This window comes from Apteryx rowi, unplaced genomic scaffold (genome assembly GCF_003343035.1).
Source record: "Apteryx rowi isolate R43461 unplaced genomic scaffold, aptRow1 scaffold_20, whole genome shotgun sequence".
Taxonomy (NCBI): domain Eukaryota; kingdom Metazoa; phylum Chordata; class Aves; order Apterygiformes; family Apterygidae; genus Apteryx; species Apteryx rowi.
This window is the reverse complement of record NW_020448308.1, coordinates 2211295-2224438: the sequence shown is the minus strand read 5'-3', so window position 1 is coordinate 2224438 and position 13144 is coordinate 2211295. Positions and strand designations below refer to the sequence as shown.

General features: G+C 41.0%; 1 protein-coding gene across 1 annotated transcript in view; it reads right to left on the bottom strand.

Annotated features, from left to right (window-relative positions):
• Positions 1–13099, bottom strand: part of SPNS2 (sphingolipid transporter 2) — a 124576-nt gene extending 111477 nt beyond the window's left edge. The window contains exon 1 of the mRNA XM_026063708.1: positions 12805–13099. Within this exon, the coding sequence (XP_025919493.1) occupies positions 12805–13099 (295 nt within the window). The remainder of the gene's footprint in view (positions 1–12804) is intronic.
• Positions 13100–13144: the final 45 nt, after the last annotated feature.

Genomic DNA, 13144 nt, shown 5'->3' with positions numbered 1-13144 from the left:
AGATAAGTGTTCTTAGAACTATTAATTGAAATAGAAGGAACAGAGAACACTTATTAGTGCAGACTGCTGGCACACAAGGTCAGATCAGTAGCCAGCAATGGCAGGTGCAAATGATGAAATCTGTGTGCAAATTCTGGAGGGACAGCTTTCTAACAGAGGAGCTCTTCTCCGCTGGGGCTTGTGCCACTGCTTAATTTGATTACGCACACGGGAGAGTCTGGGAGAGGGAGAGAAGGGAAGAAAGAGTACAGACCCTCTAAGCACCCATGCTCAACTTAAAGGGGCGCATGCAGCTGCATTCGCGGCAGCAGGGCTTCTGAACAGTGGTCCACAGCAAAATTACAGGGGTATCAGCCAGCTGACATGGCACGATCATTTGATAGGCAAAAAATTACTTGCTTTCCTCTCAGCAAACCACACGCTGCATAGCAATTTTGACTGCAGTTTTGACTATCCCAGATTTAAAGAGAAACTAATCTTTTAAAAGAAATGTACCACAGAGCAAAAGAGCCTGCAATCCATGTGCAAACAGGGCAGCGCAGGCGCGCACACCCACACAAACTTGCAAGCGTTACACGCTTTCAGCCTACTACCAAGTCTGCATTTGGTGCCTCAGTTACCATAGCTGTCTCTTGGGGAACACTTAAAAGTCTGGCTCCTAAAGATGCTGCTACACTATAACATCCCCTACTTCTAGTTACACATTAACCTTTACCACTCTATGCATAAGCAGAGCTCAAATACCTGCACGACTCTGTCTGCTACAATTATTTGTAACGCCAGGCCTTAAAGAACTGCCATGAAACACTAACTGCATCTTGTCACTCGAAGTGCTCAAAGCATTGCTCTTGCTTGCCTTGAGCCCCGAATCCTTACAGAGGCAACCTGGGGTTGCTTCTTTATGAGGCAAGTCAATTCAGTCACTACTGCATCCCAGATTTAAAACAATAAAATAAGAAGTTCCGTCTAGGATCAACCCTTCCAGATTAAACCCAAGAATATCTCTAAAGAAGAAAATTGCTCTTTTCAAGATATTTAGGTATATATATATTTTTAAACGTGCCTTAAAATTGTCAAGACACTGCCTACCGGAGTCTAAATTATACTTTCAAAATTATATGCATTAATATTTAAAGTATATAATTATAAAGGAGCAGATATATTTTAAAACCACCATACTTACAAACTTATTTTTTTAAATAGAAACTTCTTGCATGACTGTAATATCTATCTTTTAGGTCTCTTGCCTTTAAGTCTCAACACTAGCAGAGGCAACTGGAGTCAACGTGTTTGGCCATAAGCTGCAAACATAGTGATGTTCTTCTGTATGATGTCAATAGTATTGATTAAAAAAAATGCAAAAGCAAACCATATTCATGTGGAATAGGAAAAAGCTGAAAATAGTGGTAAAACTGTGCTGCTAATAGGTTTTCTTACCAGCTTCATTTAAGTCTAACTCATGATAGCCACATCACGACTGATCCTACCTGTTGTTTTCCTGGCTCTCTCTACATGGAGACGAGAGGCTGAATGTCCATGACTACCCAAAGACTGAACTCTTCCACTGCTGGGCTTGTTCTGTAGACACAAGCCTCTTACTACACATAGCAATCACATAGGAAATCTCTCACACTCAGGATTGAAACAGCTTGCAATACGATTGCAGAAGCCATCCAGTGAATTAAAACAAGCATCTTCGGGTTACTAAGTCCAGTAATTGCTAAAGGGTGCTGAATATATTTCGTATTCACAAAGAAAATGCAAAGAGAGAGTTAATAGAGCTTGACCAACTATTTAACTCAAGAAGGATAAATACTGATTGAGATTGTATTGGCTGTGCTTATGGATAGAAACCTCTACCCAGACACTCACATAACATGTATTATTATTCAAGAAGCTTTATTCTGATGTTGGCTCTACTGCTAATTTATTTTTGATATGTAAAATGGCCTTCAATGATGCAAACAATTTAAATGTACCCTTGTGAGGCAGATACAAGCTTGCAATGACGTACAGTTTTTGACATTTATAACATTATATATTTTTGAATATAGTAAGAATGCAGAAGCATTACAGATTATGGGTCATTTCCAAATGAAAAGAACAATTTTCACAAAAGCAATGAAACACCAGGCAAAAGTGATTTACCTCTCTTTTCTTCAGCTACTGTTAGAACCGCTCTCAAGCCACAGTCCAAAAAGTTTTTGTTTTGTTTTGGTAGCTTTGTAATGACTTAAAATACACCAACCACACCATGAATAGCTGCCAAAAATGGGCCTTAATTTCACATGTCTCTTAGCACACACTTACCTTTGAGCATAAAGGTAACCTTATCCATACTTGGGAAAGTGTTTTGGCATCTGAGTACTGTACTGAAGCACAGTATGAGAGAGTAAGAATCCCTGGAAAGGCATGCAATGACTCAACAAGTGTGTTTTCAATAGAAATAAGCTCCAAGAAGCACAGCTGCTAGCCCTGGACTGCATCTGTAACTTCTGAGACATACAGATTTTTCTGATCAAGAATGATGTCCCATTTCTCCAGCGGCCCCAATCCCAGTGACTTAAAATTTATTTCAGTAAGAAACGAAAGGTCTACCCAATTCCATGAGAGGTCACATCTAAGACAGTGTTCTAGCTTCCAAAACTGGTCACATATCTAAGCCTACAAAACAGCTGCAGGTGATATACACTTATACCTAGGTGGAATTTGCCAACAAGTAAAATGTGTGATTATGGTTACCTAAAAAATATAGGTTTTGTGAAGGAAATGGCAAATGACCCTAAACTGTAGCGGTGCTACCAAGACACTGCTGTAATGAAAAATAGGTAAGAGAAATAAACTCATTTATTTTATTGCTTTTTCATTACTTCTGTACAGTTCAGAGCACTCCATGGAGCTGGCAAGCACACAGCACTCTAAGTGCTAGGAAACTGTTACAAAGTGCTCATAAGCACCCAGCATCTGCATAAATATAAAAAGTAGATTAAATGAACACAGACATAGATGAATTTAAGTTGGTCATTCCCTTAACAGCTAAAAAAGGCTGCTGGGGAGGAAGGAGAGGAGTAAAAGGCAGAAGATAGTCACTGTATGGAGTACTTGCAGGCAAGCATACAATCTTTGGCCAGAATTACCATCCAGCACACTCACATTTTGACTAGTGACTCAAGATTTTCTTTACTAGGGACTGTGTAATTGTTTATGCAATCTGTATGCAAACAGAGATGAAAGAAACACCAGGATTCATCTCATCTGAGGGGGGAATTTTCCTTTGCATTAATACTGCTTGGAAAGAGAACACACACATGCATACACACACACTTTTTAGCGTCCCAAGCGCCACTGCTTAATATTGAGCATCAGAAGCTCTGGAATCTCAGTATGTTGTTATTATAGTCAAAACAAACAGCTAGAAACCCACACCTCATTATTTTCTGTATCTTATTATAGCAAAAACATCATGGAAAGATCAGTGTTTGCACTTCCAAGCATTCTTCCTTGGATGTCCTATTGGTATTTCTGCTACTGGGACAAAAGCACCTCCGGGCTACAAAATCCTTAAAAATTGCAAAGAGATGTCATCTCTCATCCCCTGATAGTATCACAGTACATTGCTTCTGTCCCCCTTTTCTCTTCCCCATCAGGAAGGGACTAATACTTCCAAGACTGAGCGGATCAGGAACTCTCAGTTCTAATCAGAGCATTGTAGCTGTCACCAGCGGCCCTTGGGGGCATTTGTTCCTGAATATATAAAGATTGTTATCCTTAAAGTTAGTCAGCATTTCTGGCTGCTAGGAGAAATAGCAAGACTACTATAAATGTTTTAAGATTAGTATAGCTGCAGCTGTATTTGAGCTCTAATAGCTTAGCATACAAGCACACACACTGAAAACTCTTTAGGAGCCACATTAGTGTATTAGGAAAAAAAATGAAGTAATCATTTTTCCTTAAACTTATTGCATAGTTCATTTCCTAACTTACACAGCTAATGTTTATTAATAGTGTTGCAATTCTATACTAATTACTGTTTAGTGCTGACAATATGCTTGGAACTGCACAAAACTGATCCCTGATCCAAACTGCTTAAACAGTCCCAATTCAGTGTTCCATAACCAACATTTCATACAAAAACCTCCTCAATTATTAAAGCCTGGATAACAGTACATCTTGGTCAGCCCATGTCACATCAAGTTATTTAACTTGTGCCGTTGAGGACAGCCAAGCTGCAGCGCATCTAGCCGGAATAGAGTTTACAAGCATAAGCCTGTTGGAGAAAACAGCCCAACAACACTACTAGCAATGTAAAAAGGAGAATCCAATATCTTTTGGGTGATCTCAGCATCAATATGCAGGAAATCAATATCTCGTTAGTCTCACATCTTCAAATTAAATGTCCCACTGACGAGGTACACAATAAGAGCACACAGCTGTTTGCAGACTTCCAGACCTGCACATCTGGTAGCACAACTTTGCTAAAGCAGCTATATACACCAGCATATATACAAAACATGCAAGGTCATCACTACAACACAGGCACAAATCATGAAATAAATAGGTGGCTGACAGAAGGAAATGAAAATTGCAGATCAACAATGGGGCAAGACCCTTTCTTCACATCTGCATTGCTTTACTTTCCCAAAGGATCATCTCTCTGAAATGAGAGTAGGCAGGGAAAGCAGATCACCAAATCATAGGGCAGCCATCTGAATCAAACCTAACTTTCAGATGGGTTTAATTTAAGCCCTGCAGGCTTCAAGCAAACAGGAGTCCTGTTGGGTCTGTCATTTCACCCACTCCTGTTTTTCCCATGTTGCCAAGAACACAGGGCTCATGTTCTAAGGTAATAACAATGTGTCTAAAAGGAATAAAAGAAAATGGCAAACTATGAAACAGAAATAATTAACTGTGTTCTATTATTTACATAATTATTGGTAGAAGCCTGAACAAGGAGTAAAATGGATTACAGCACTTTTGGTTCAATGAAGTCTTAAAATAAGAAAATCTTCATCACATGCCAAGGTTAAAAGGATTTTCATTCCACCATGTGCTTTTCTCATTCCAGCTAAGCTCCAAGCTGCTACTGCAGCTATTCCCTGTCTAACCCTGATCTTTTCCCTCTGCTCTTCTGTTCAGCCACTGCAGTTGCTGGCCACCAGCAGAAGCATAGGAAAAGTATTCACAAAAAACAGTAGGAGACAATATTGTTCACCAACAACATAAGCTTGGTACATTCATACCGCTGAAGGCTGAATTGAGGTCTGGCAAGGCATAAAGCTGAACATGACCGAGTTTTTCTTCTGTATTTCTCTCCCTTCTCTTCATTTAAAATTGTTCTACGATTACAGTTTTGGTAGAAGATTAACAATTCTGGAGAGGGATGACTGATACTTATTCCCTCAAAAACATACAAAGCACGAAATGGGTGAAAGCAGCAATGCTGCCCTCACAGCATGCTTCACTGATGCCTAAAAGGATCAGCCTGACAGAAGAACTCAGGGGTTTTGTCTGTCATTTCATATTTTGAGAGATAACACGATGGTTCCCAGCCATAGGTTATGCAGAGGCTTTCGTGAAGCACACAGCATCATGAGAAGCATCATGAAAAAGACCACCACAGAGTCCCGAATAAGTCTAAGAGCCCTCCAAAGGAAACTTTCAGCCACTCCTGACTGGGAATAGGACCAAAGTTATGACCTAAAAGGTGAAGGATTCTACATCCCATTAGTCATCCAGCATCCCTTACATTCTCACTTTCCTGGTTATTTATACCACGGCAAGAAGCATGGAAATTAGTGTTCCCTTCCTTTCACTTCCTCTCCCTGCAACTCTAGAGAAGTAGCTGGGTTACACAAGGCAGAAACACCCACAAAACAATGAAAACAGATGTGTCAAAAAAAAGAGTGTAAGAAATGCCTATTGTGTGTGCCAATTTGAAGTAAAGTAGTCATTCTATGAATAGCGTGGTGAACTATTTTAATAGTGCAAAGCCCAAAGGGAGGTTCTAATAGTTAGAACTCAGAACTAAGGTTGGGGGGTATTTGTCCTGGTGATTTTTGTTTCTTGGCTTTTTGTTTGATTTTTTTTTTTTGATTCTGCCTTTACTTATCTCAGATCTGCTGTTTGACTTTCAGACCAATAATTTCAGATCAGTTCTCCAAGAACGCAATTTTCAAGAGAGCCAAGCAAGTTCAGTATCCAAATTTCTCTGGAAATCAGCAGGAGTTGGACGCCTCATTTATACCTCTTTGGGCTCTCAGCCCAAGCACATTCCGCTTAACTCTCATTAACTTTCACAGTACCTTAAGCATTTCACAGGTCCTTCACAGACCTGATTTTGAGCATAGGTTATTTTTTCTATAACAATCATCACCCTACATCCACTGTGCCAAATTGTAGAAAATTCTTAGACAGAAGTGTCATCCTCCATTGCCCATTTCTGACAGACAACTTCATATGTTCTCCCGTGATGCTCCTCACACTTGGTAGATCCTCTCTGTGAACACGTGGTGAAAGATACCACTGTCCTCCTTGAAATCCGTCATCCAGTCTTTGGCTGTGCTGCCTACCAAATAGGTCGTATAAGCTAATTTGCTGGAGCTAGGGTCCGTCACACTAATCAATACTGGATCTTGTCTTCTCAGACTCTCCCATCTGTCACCCTACAGCTGTCTGATCTCTCTCAATACACCTAGATTATAAGGACCCTGGGTGCACCACCTCCTTCACTAGAAGCTGCACTATGATGTCCTGGTCTGTAAGACTAATAAAGCAATGATGCTGCAAACAAGCAGCTCAGTGAAAAATCTGATCTCTGAATTTCCTAATTGCTGCCTGTAAAATAACATTATGATTTTCCACTGAATGTCCAGAATCTGCAACCTGAACCTTTATTAACAGTTATGAAGTACCTCGAGGTCTTTGTATGAGGCAGGCAACCAAATGGCAACGTACATAGTCCTGCCATAGTTATCCAAGCAACTATTTTCAGAAAAGAAAAAAATAAAATAAAATTCAAGCTGAGGAATAACCAGCAATCTGTTCCAAAGAATCTCCTACATGTACATATGCATCTCATTAGACGTCTATAAGTAAACAATATTTTCCAAGAAATTTTTAAGATCTCACTTATATGTTGAGAACAGATTTATCATTCAGCAAATACAGGCAGTGCGTGCTTCTAATATGATACCCCTAAACAGGGCAAACTGACTGTAGAACTAATACCTAGTGTGCAGTTTAATTGCTTCTGGGTTATAGTCTACCAGAAGCAATAAGGAATACATGCATAATATTAAGGGACAACTAAAAACAAGTCTACTGGTGGAATTTAACCCCGTCACAGCTTGGCATGCTGTTTAAAAAAAAATCTTGAAGGAACGATCATAAAATTCTTACACTTTTGAGCATAGAAGCTTTAGTACATGGCTTCTGGTATTGACAGTCTCAGAGATCAAGGGACTAATCACATTATCACACTATTCTTAAGAACACACTCAATATTTATGAGTCTTAACTCTATATAATGAAGGCCACATTCACAGACTATGATGACTTGGATGCTTTGGGGATAAAATTAATCAACATGCATGAAAGAGGATCTCGGAGTCAAACAGGAAAATCTGCATGTAATAACAAAGATAGTAACTATCTGGCAAACTATGTCACAAGGAAGAAGAATACTATGATTAAACATAAGACGACTTCACTTGAAATGTAAAATTCTCTGGATCAAATCCTACCAATTCTCATAAGAGCTAGCAAACAGGAAGTAGCTGACTATGCAATAATGGCCATCACACAGGGGAAGAACCATCAGTGGAGAACTAGATGATGCTATATGGTCCTTGTAATCGTGCTGCAGAGTGCTTTCTATTGCACGTTTGTGAAATACGTGAGTTTGTCCTTCTAGCTTTTGCTCACAGTGCAGTGCTTCTCAAATTTTGAGCCAGTAACACCTATTTCTCAAGGAAACCATTGTTGTCCATTTGCAAATCCTCACTGCAATAACAATGTGCCTTGCACGAGCTAGCAATACTGCTGGCTAGAGTAAGATCTGTCAATATTTTCTTCTAATGTTTTCCAAAATTGCACTCCTTCCACAGATGAGTCCTAGGTAATAGTAAGATTGAGATTAGCTCAACAAGAGGTGAAAAATGAAGAGCTTGCCCTGCCGCTTAATGGTTTCCTCCCTCAAACTATAAGCACTGAGCATAGTCTCGTTACAATTGGGATAAGGGGGTCTCTTTATAGCATTGCATGTTTTAGCTCTTAGATTGCATGAAGATCATTCAGTATGAAATATGCTTATAAGGTAATATATTACTATCTCAAATGTGAACTCAGAAGTAATAAAAAGCAGTTTTGGCTTAACTCTTGAATGTCTTTACATTTAAGAATTAGCTTTGAACCTTTCCTAATCCTTCAGTTATAGCTTATGTTACATAGTTTTAAACTTGACTTTCAACTTTCAATAATCATTTGCATTTAAGTATCTTCAAAGAATGGTATTTGCAACTATGTGTTGTAATGAGAGGCTAATTAACACAAATATGGTTATTAGCAAGTTACAGACATTTACAAGACAAAAACAGCAGACCGAAAGCTATGGCTTACTTTGTGTCACAGAGATACAGAACCTCAAGGGTGGACTAATACCAGGCAAGACTCTGCCACTAGCTGCATTACTATGGGCAAGTCACTGACACTCTACCACTCTGTTTCCCCTTCTGTAGTGGGTCTGTAAGACTCATTTACTTTGCTTGGTAGCTCTCCAGCTTAATTAAATAATTACCTTTAAATTAAAGGCACTACAGAAATGCCAGGAAGTAGCGTCTGAATTAGAAGGTGGAGGTGACACCCTAATGAAGCAAGACTATTTTCATTGCCAACAGCAGGCACAGTAAAAGGTCATTCATGACATAATTATGAAACCACATTCCAAGCTTCTGAAGGTAAGATGACTTTCCCCAAAACTTCATTAAGGAAGAGGATATGTCCCAGCATCACTAGATGGCTGGAATGCTGTCCTGCAGTTTCAGAAGTGATCTATTATGGTTTCATTAGTTTTCCCATTGCCCTACTCTTTCCTTTCCTAATAGCAGCAAAATATCACAGCTTTTGAAAGAATGCTTTTTCCACAGGCAACTGTTTTCAGTATGATCAAAGATCCATTAAGAAAATTGCAGAGGATCATTTTCCTTCAAGACAGTAATGCTCAGCACAGTGTTTTCAACCTTTTCTTTTGAAGATCCACAGCAGAGGCACTCCAACCTTTTGTTTGGGATGGCTTCTCTCAAATATCATTATATTCTGACATTCCCCATACAAACTGGGAATTTCCAGCACTGGGTAAACATAAAGACGTTACTGAAAGACCCACTGTTACTGCTCGGGCTTTTTATTTTGAAACTATTGGAAAAACATTATTCTTAAACTGCAGGAAACAGGCCACTCTGCCTCCTTGGCAGAGGCCTCATTCCATCACGGATTCACAAAAGAGTTGTAACTTAGGCTCAGGTATGAAGCTGCATATGCCCTGTATATCAGAAACCGCACTGAACTTCTATCATGCAATGTCCCAAATATGGGAAGACACATCTCATCCTAAACTCGTTTCATCCCTACTGGGGAGTCATTGAAACCAAAACTAGGGAAACAGACAGCTACTTCCTCATTTGTTGCACCTGAAAAAGATTGCCCAAGAATGACACATTCTACACAATTTCCTCATATTCAGAGGTAGGAGTGTAAACACCAAGAAACATCACATTTGCTTTTTGGAATATCTTTTAGCAATAAGGAGCAAGATTTATTATAGGAGAGGTCAGCCTAGAGTTTTCCTTTTATTACATAAGATCTCCTTGCATTGACTGGATACATATTATCTAACTTCTGTGTACTTATGTTAAAAAATTATGGAAAATGCTCAGGGGATTACATTTCCAACAAAGAACTCCATGCATCTTCTTCTTTTCTACTGATTAAATGCAACTTTGCTTTAAAAACACACATTGGTGACCAGGAAGGCCAAAATGGTTGCAGTAAGTTTTAAAATAAGATCTGATAGAAAGTGTATGTGTAGAATAGTGCCCATACAACTATGTTGTCTGTTTGCTTATGTCTGTCTGTCGGCTGCCTACTAATCACTTCTGGGGCCACTGACCTGCTTCGACTAAATTTGACAGCAGGAAGAACTCCCAAAGCTCCCAACGCTTTCATTTATTGAAAAAAAAAAAAAAAAGTGAGATAGAGAGACTCTCATAAGACAACAAGAGAAAGGTTAATGACAAAGGTCAATTTTTATCTGACGTCAGAGAACTCACACGAGGGATCACCCTAGACGCAAATCCTGAGGAACCAATTTCCATTGGTTCCCACTGCTCTTTGAACACTTGTTTCAAGTAGCAGGAGAATAGCTGAATCCAGAAATTAGATCTAGTTCTCACAACAGTTCATTGGCCTAGGTAAATCATAGCTTTAGACTCTACTTCCCCTGCCATAATGTGGCTAATGTTAAACTCCCTTATTATGTTGCTGCAACAATTCATATTTGCAAAGCACTTTGAAGGTCTGAAGAGCTGTATTCTGTAATTATTACCAGTCTTGAGACATGAACTGAATATTCAAACGCTAGCCTGATTCATACGTAAGTGCACATCACATAAGCATGCACTGAAACTCAAAATATAAAAGTAAAGATTGCTTTTAAAGAACACTTTATAAAAGTCAGTTTTGAGCCCAACAGCCACATGATTTTTATTACCACAGCTTTTTTATCAGATTGGATTTAAATTATTCCATGTTTTGGATTTGCACTTTATAAGACATTAGTTTGAAAAATAAGTACTGACTGACAGAACACAAAAATATTGTGCAAAATTTGATTCCCCCCCACCTGCCACAGAGGAAAGTCTGTTGTCTGATCTTAAACATTTGATATCAAACAGAAAGCTAACAGATAAGTTTCACAGGGCAATTACTGGCCACACCAAAACCAGAGCTTCTCCTAGGAATACCAGCAATCACAATTTGGGACTGATGATACCACACTACAGTAGGCAGGAGTCTGTATCCTCTCTTTGGTCGGGCACTTTGCAGTCTTTCCACAAAGGAAGATAATTCCTCCCTCCCTTGTCAGAGCATCCCATGCCTTCTGCTCTTGCGGGCAGAAAAATTAGATGACATGGCTCTTTGCTGAAACTGCTACAGCAAAGGGATAAACAAGATAATGAATTTTTTTTTTTTAATATATAAAAACACTGAGTGTACCTGGGGGTGTCGGGAGGGAGTAGTTTCCTGAAAAAGAAGCCTTCATTGTACTAGAGAAATACAGTTCTTTGTGGTCATTCTCTCTTCCAAAGAGATTCCTATTTGAGGGTGCAGGAGCAAACTACAATATCCTTCAGTCCTTGCATCTTCAAGCATCCTCCCGTAGCATGCTTAGCATCAAATGAATACGCAATACCTCCCAAGACGTGGCCTTTACATTTTCTTAAAGAGCAAGCCCTATCTAAAAGTAATAGTAAAAAAGCCACAGCAACTGTGGTAGCTAAATTTTCTTTCTAATCCTCCCAATGTCCCTATCTCAAACAAAACAAAACCAACCTGGCCAACTTATTCTGACAAGTGACTAGATTTATGTCCTTTGCACGCTTTTACTGCCCTACAAGCATACATTATTTTAATATAGTATAAACATATATGCTGATTTGTTTAATACTGCATTTAGTCCTAGAGATTAAAATATCTATATGCATAGTGCAAAATTTATGCATGCACAAAGTCCATTTACAAACTCTGAAGATAGAATTATCAGTATTACCAAACACAGAATATGTATTATTTTTTAATCACATAAGACAGTTGAATATCAACAAGCCTACTTCATTCCTAATTAGCAAAAGTTCAATAATCATTTTCCTCCCTGCTGTTATTGCCTGACAAGAATAAATGAGGAGTCCCCTCTAGGGACTGTACAGTAAGCATCCTAACACACATTTGTTTCAAAACCAAGCTTCACAGTAGTGCTAATCACTGAGGCACATAGTGCCTTTCATGCAATGCAGCTGGTGAAGTGCATCTGTCAGGGAGTACATGATTTTAAAACGGTTATCTCAAGAAAATAGACACTTTGCAAAGTGCACTGCGGCTGCCGTGCTGCTGCTTCTGCATATCACCCCCCGCCAGCCAGCAAGAACTATCAGGCAGCTCTGTTGGCACCTACTTGCGAGTTCTGCAGGGAAGGGACCCTCCTTGGAAAGGACTAAAGGACAGCCTGGTTTTCCACATTAGAGGGACTCAGCAAAACAAAGCAGAGGTGAGCTGCTTCAGCGTGATTTTCCTCCAAAGACACAGAAGTGAACGCGATCCCATCTCCCCCCTTTCCCAGCGCATTGTGTTTATCTGACAGCGGCTGCACCTGTCACCCACCGCGTTTATACTGTTCCTAAGATCAATAACGCTTCTCCCATCAGTCCCCGAAACCGCACAAAGTGCCCTCCGCGTTTGTCAGCGCTACCCACATCAGTCCTTTCCAAAAAGAAAAAGAAAGAAAAGAAAAGAAAAGAAGATGTACTCCACCACCAAGCCTAGAAAAACAAAGGACGCCGCTTTTTATTTGCGATAACATTCGGGCAAACTAGAGAACAATACGCGAGGGTCCGCGCGGCGGGCGCCAACCGCAGCCTGCCGCCCCGCTCCCCGGTGCCTGCCCCGCCTGAGCGGCTGCGCCCCGCGGAGGAGCCCGGCGCCCCTCACGGGCGGGGAGGCCGCGGGCAGCGGGCCGGGCCGGGTCCTCCTCACCTGCCACCGTGTACCGGTCCAGGTAGTTGAGCACGTTGCCCACGCTGAGGATGCCCGCGGCCGCCACGCGGGCCCGGCCGAGGCTCGGCGCCTTGTGGCGGGCGGCCGGGCGCTCGGGGTTCTTGGCGGCCGCCGGCGGGTTCATCCGGCCCGACAGGGTCTGCACCTCGCCCTCGGCGCCGCGGCCGCAGCAGCCCCGCTCGCCGTCCTCCTCCTCCTCCTCGTCGCCGGCTCGGAGCCGCCCGCCGCAGCCCGGGCTGCTGCCGGAGGAGCCGTCGCTTTCCAGGCACATCATGGGCGGCGGGAGGCAACCGCGGCGCGCAGGAGCCCGCGCGGAGTG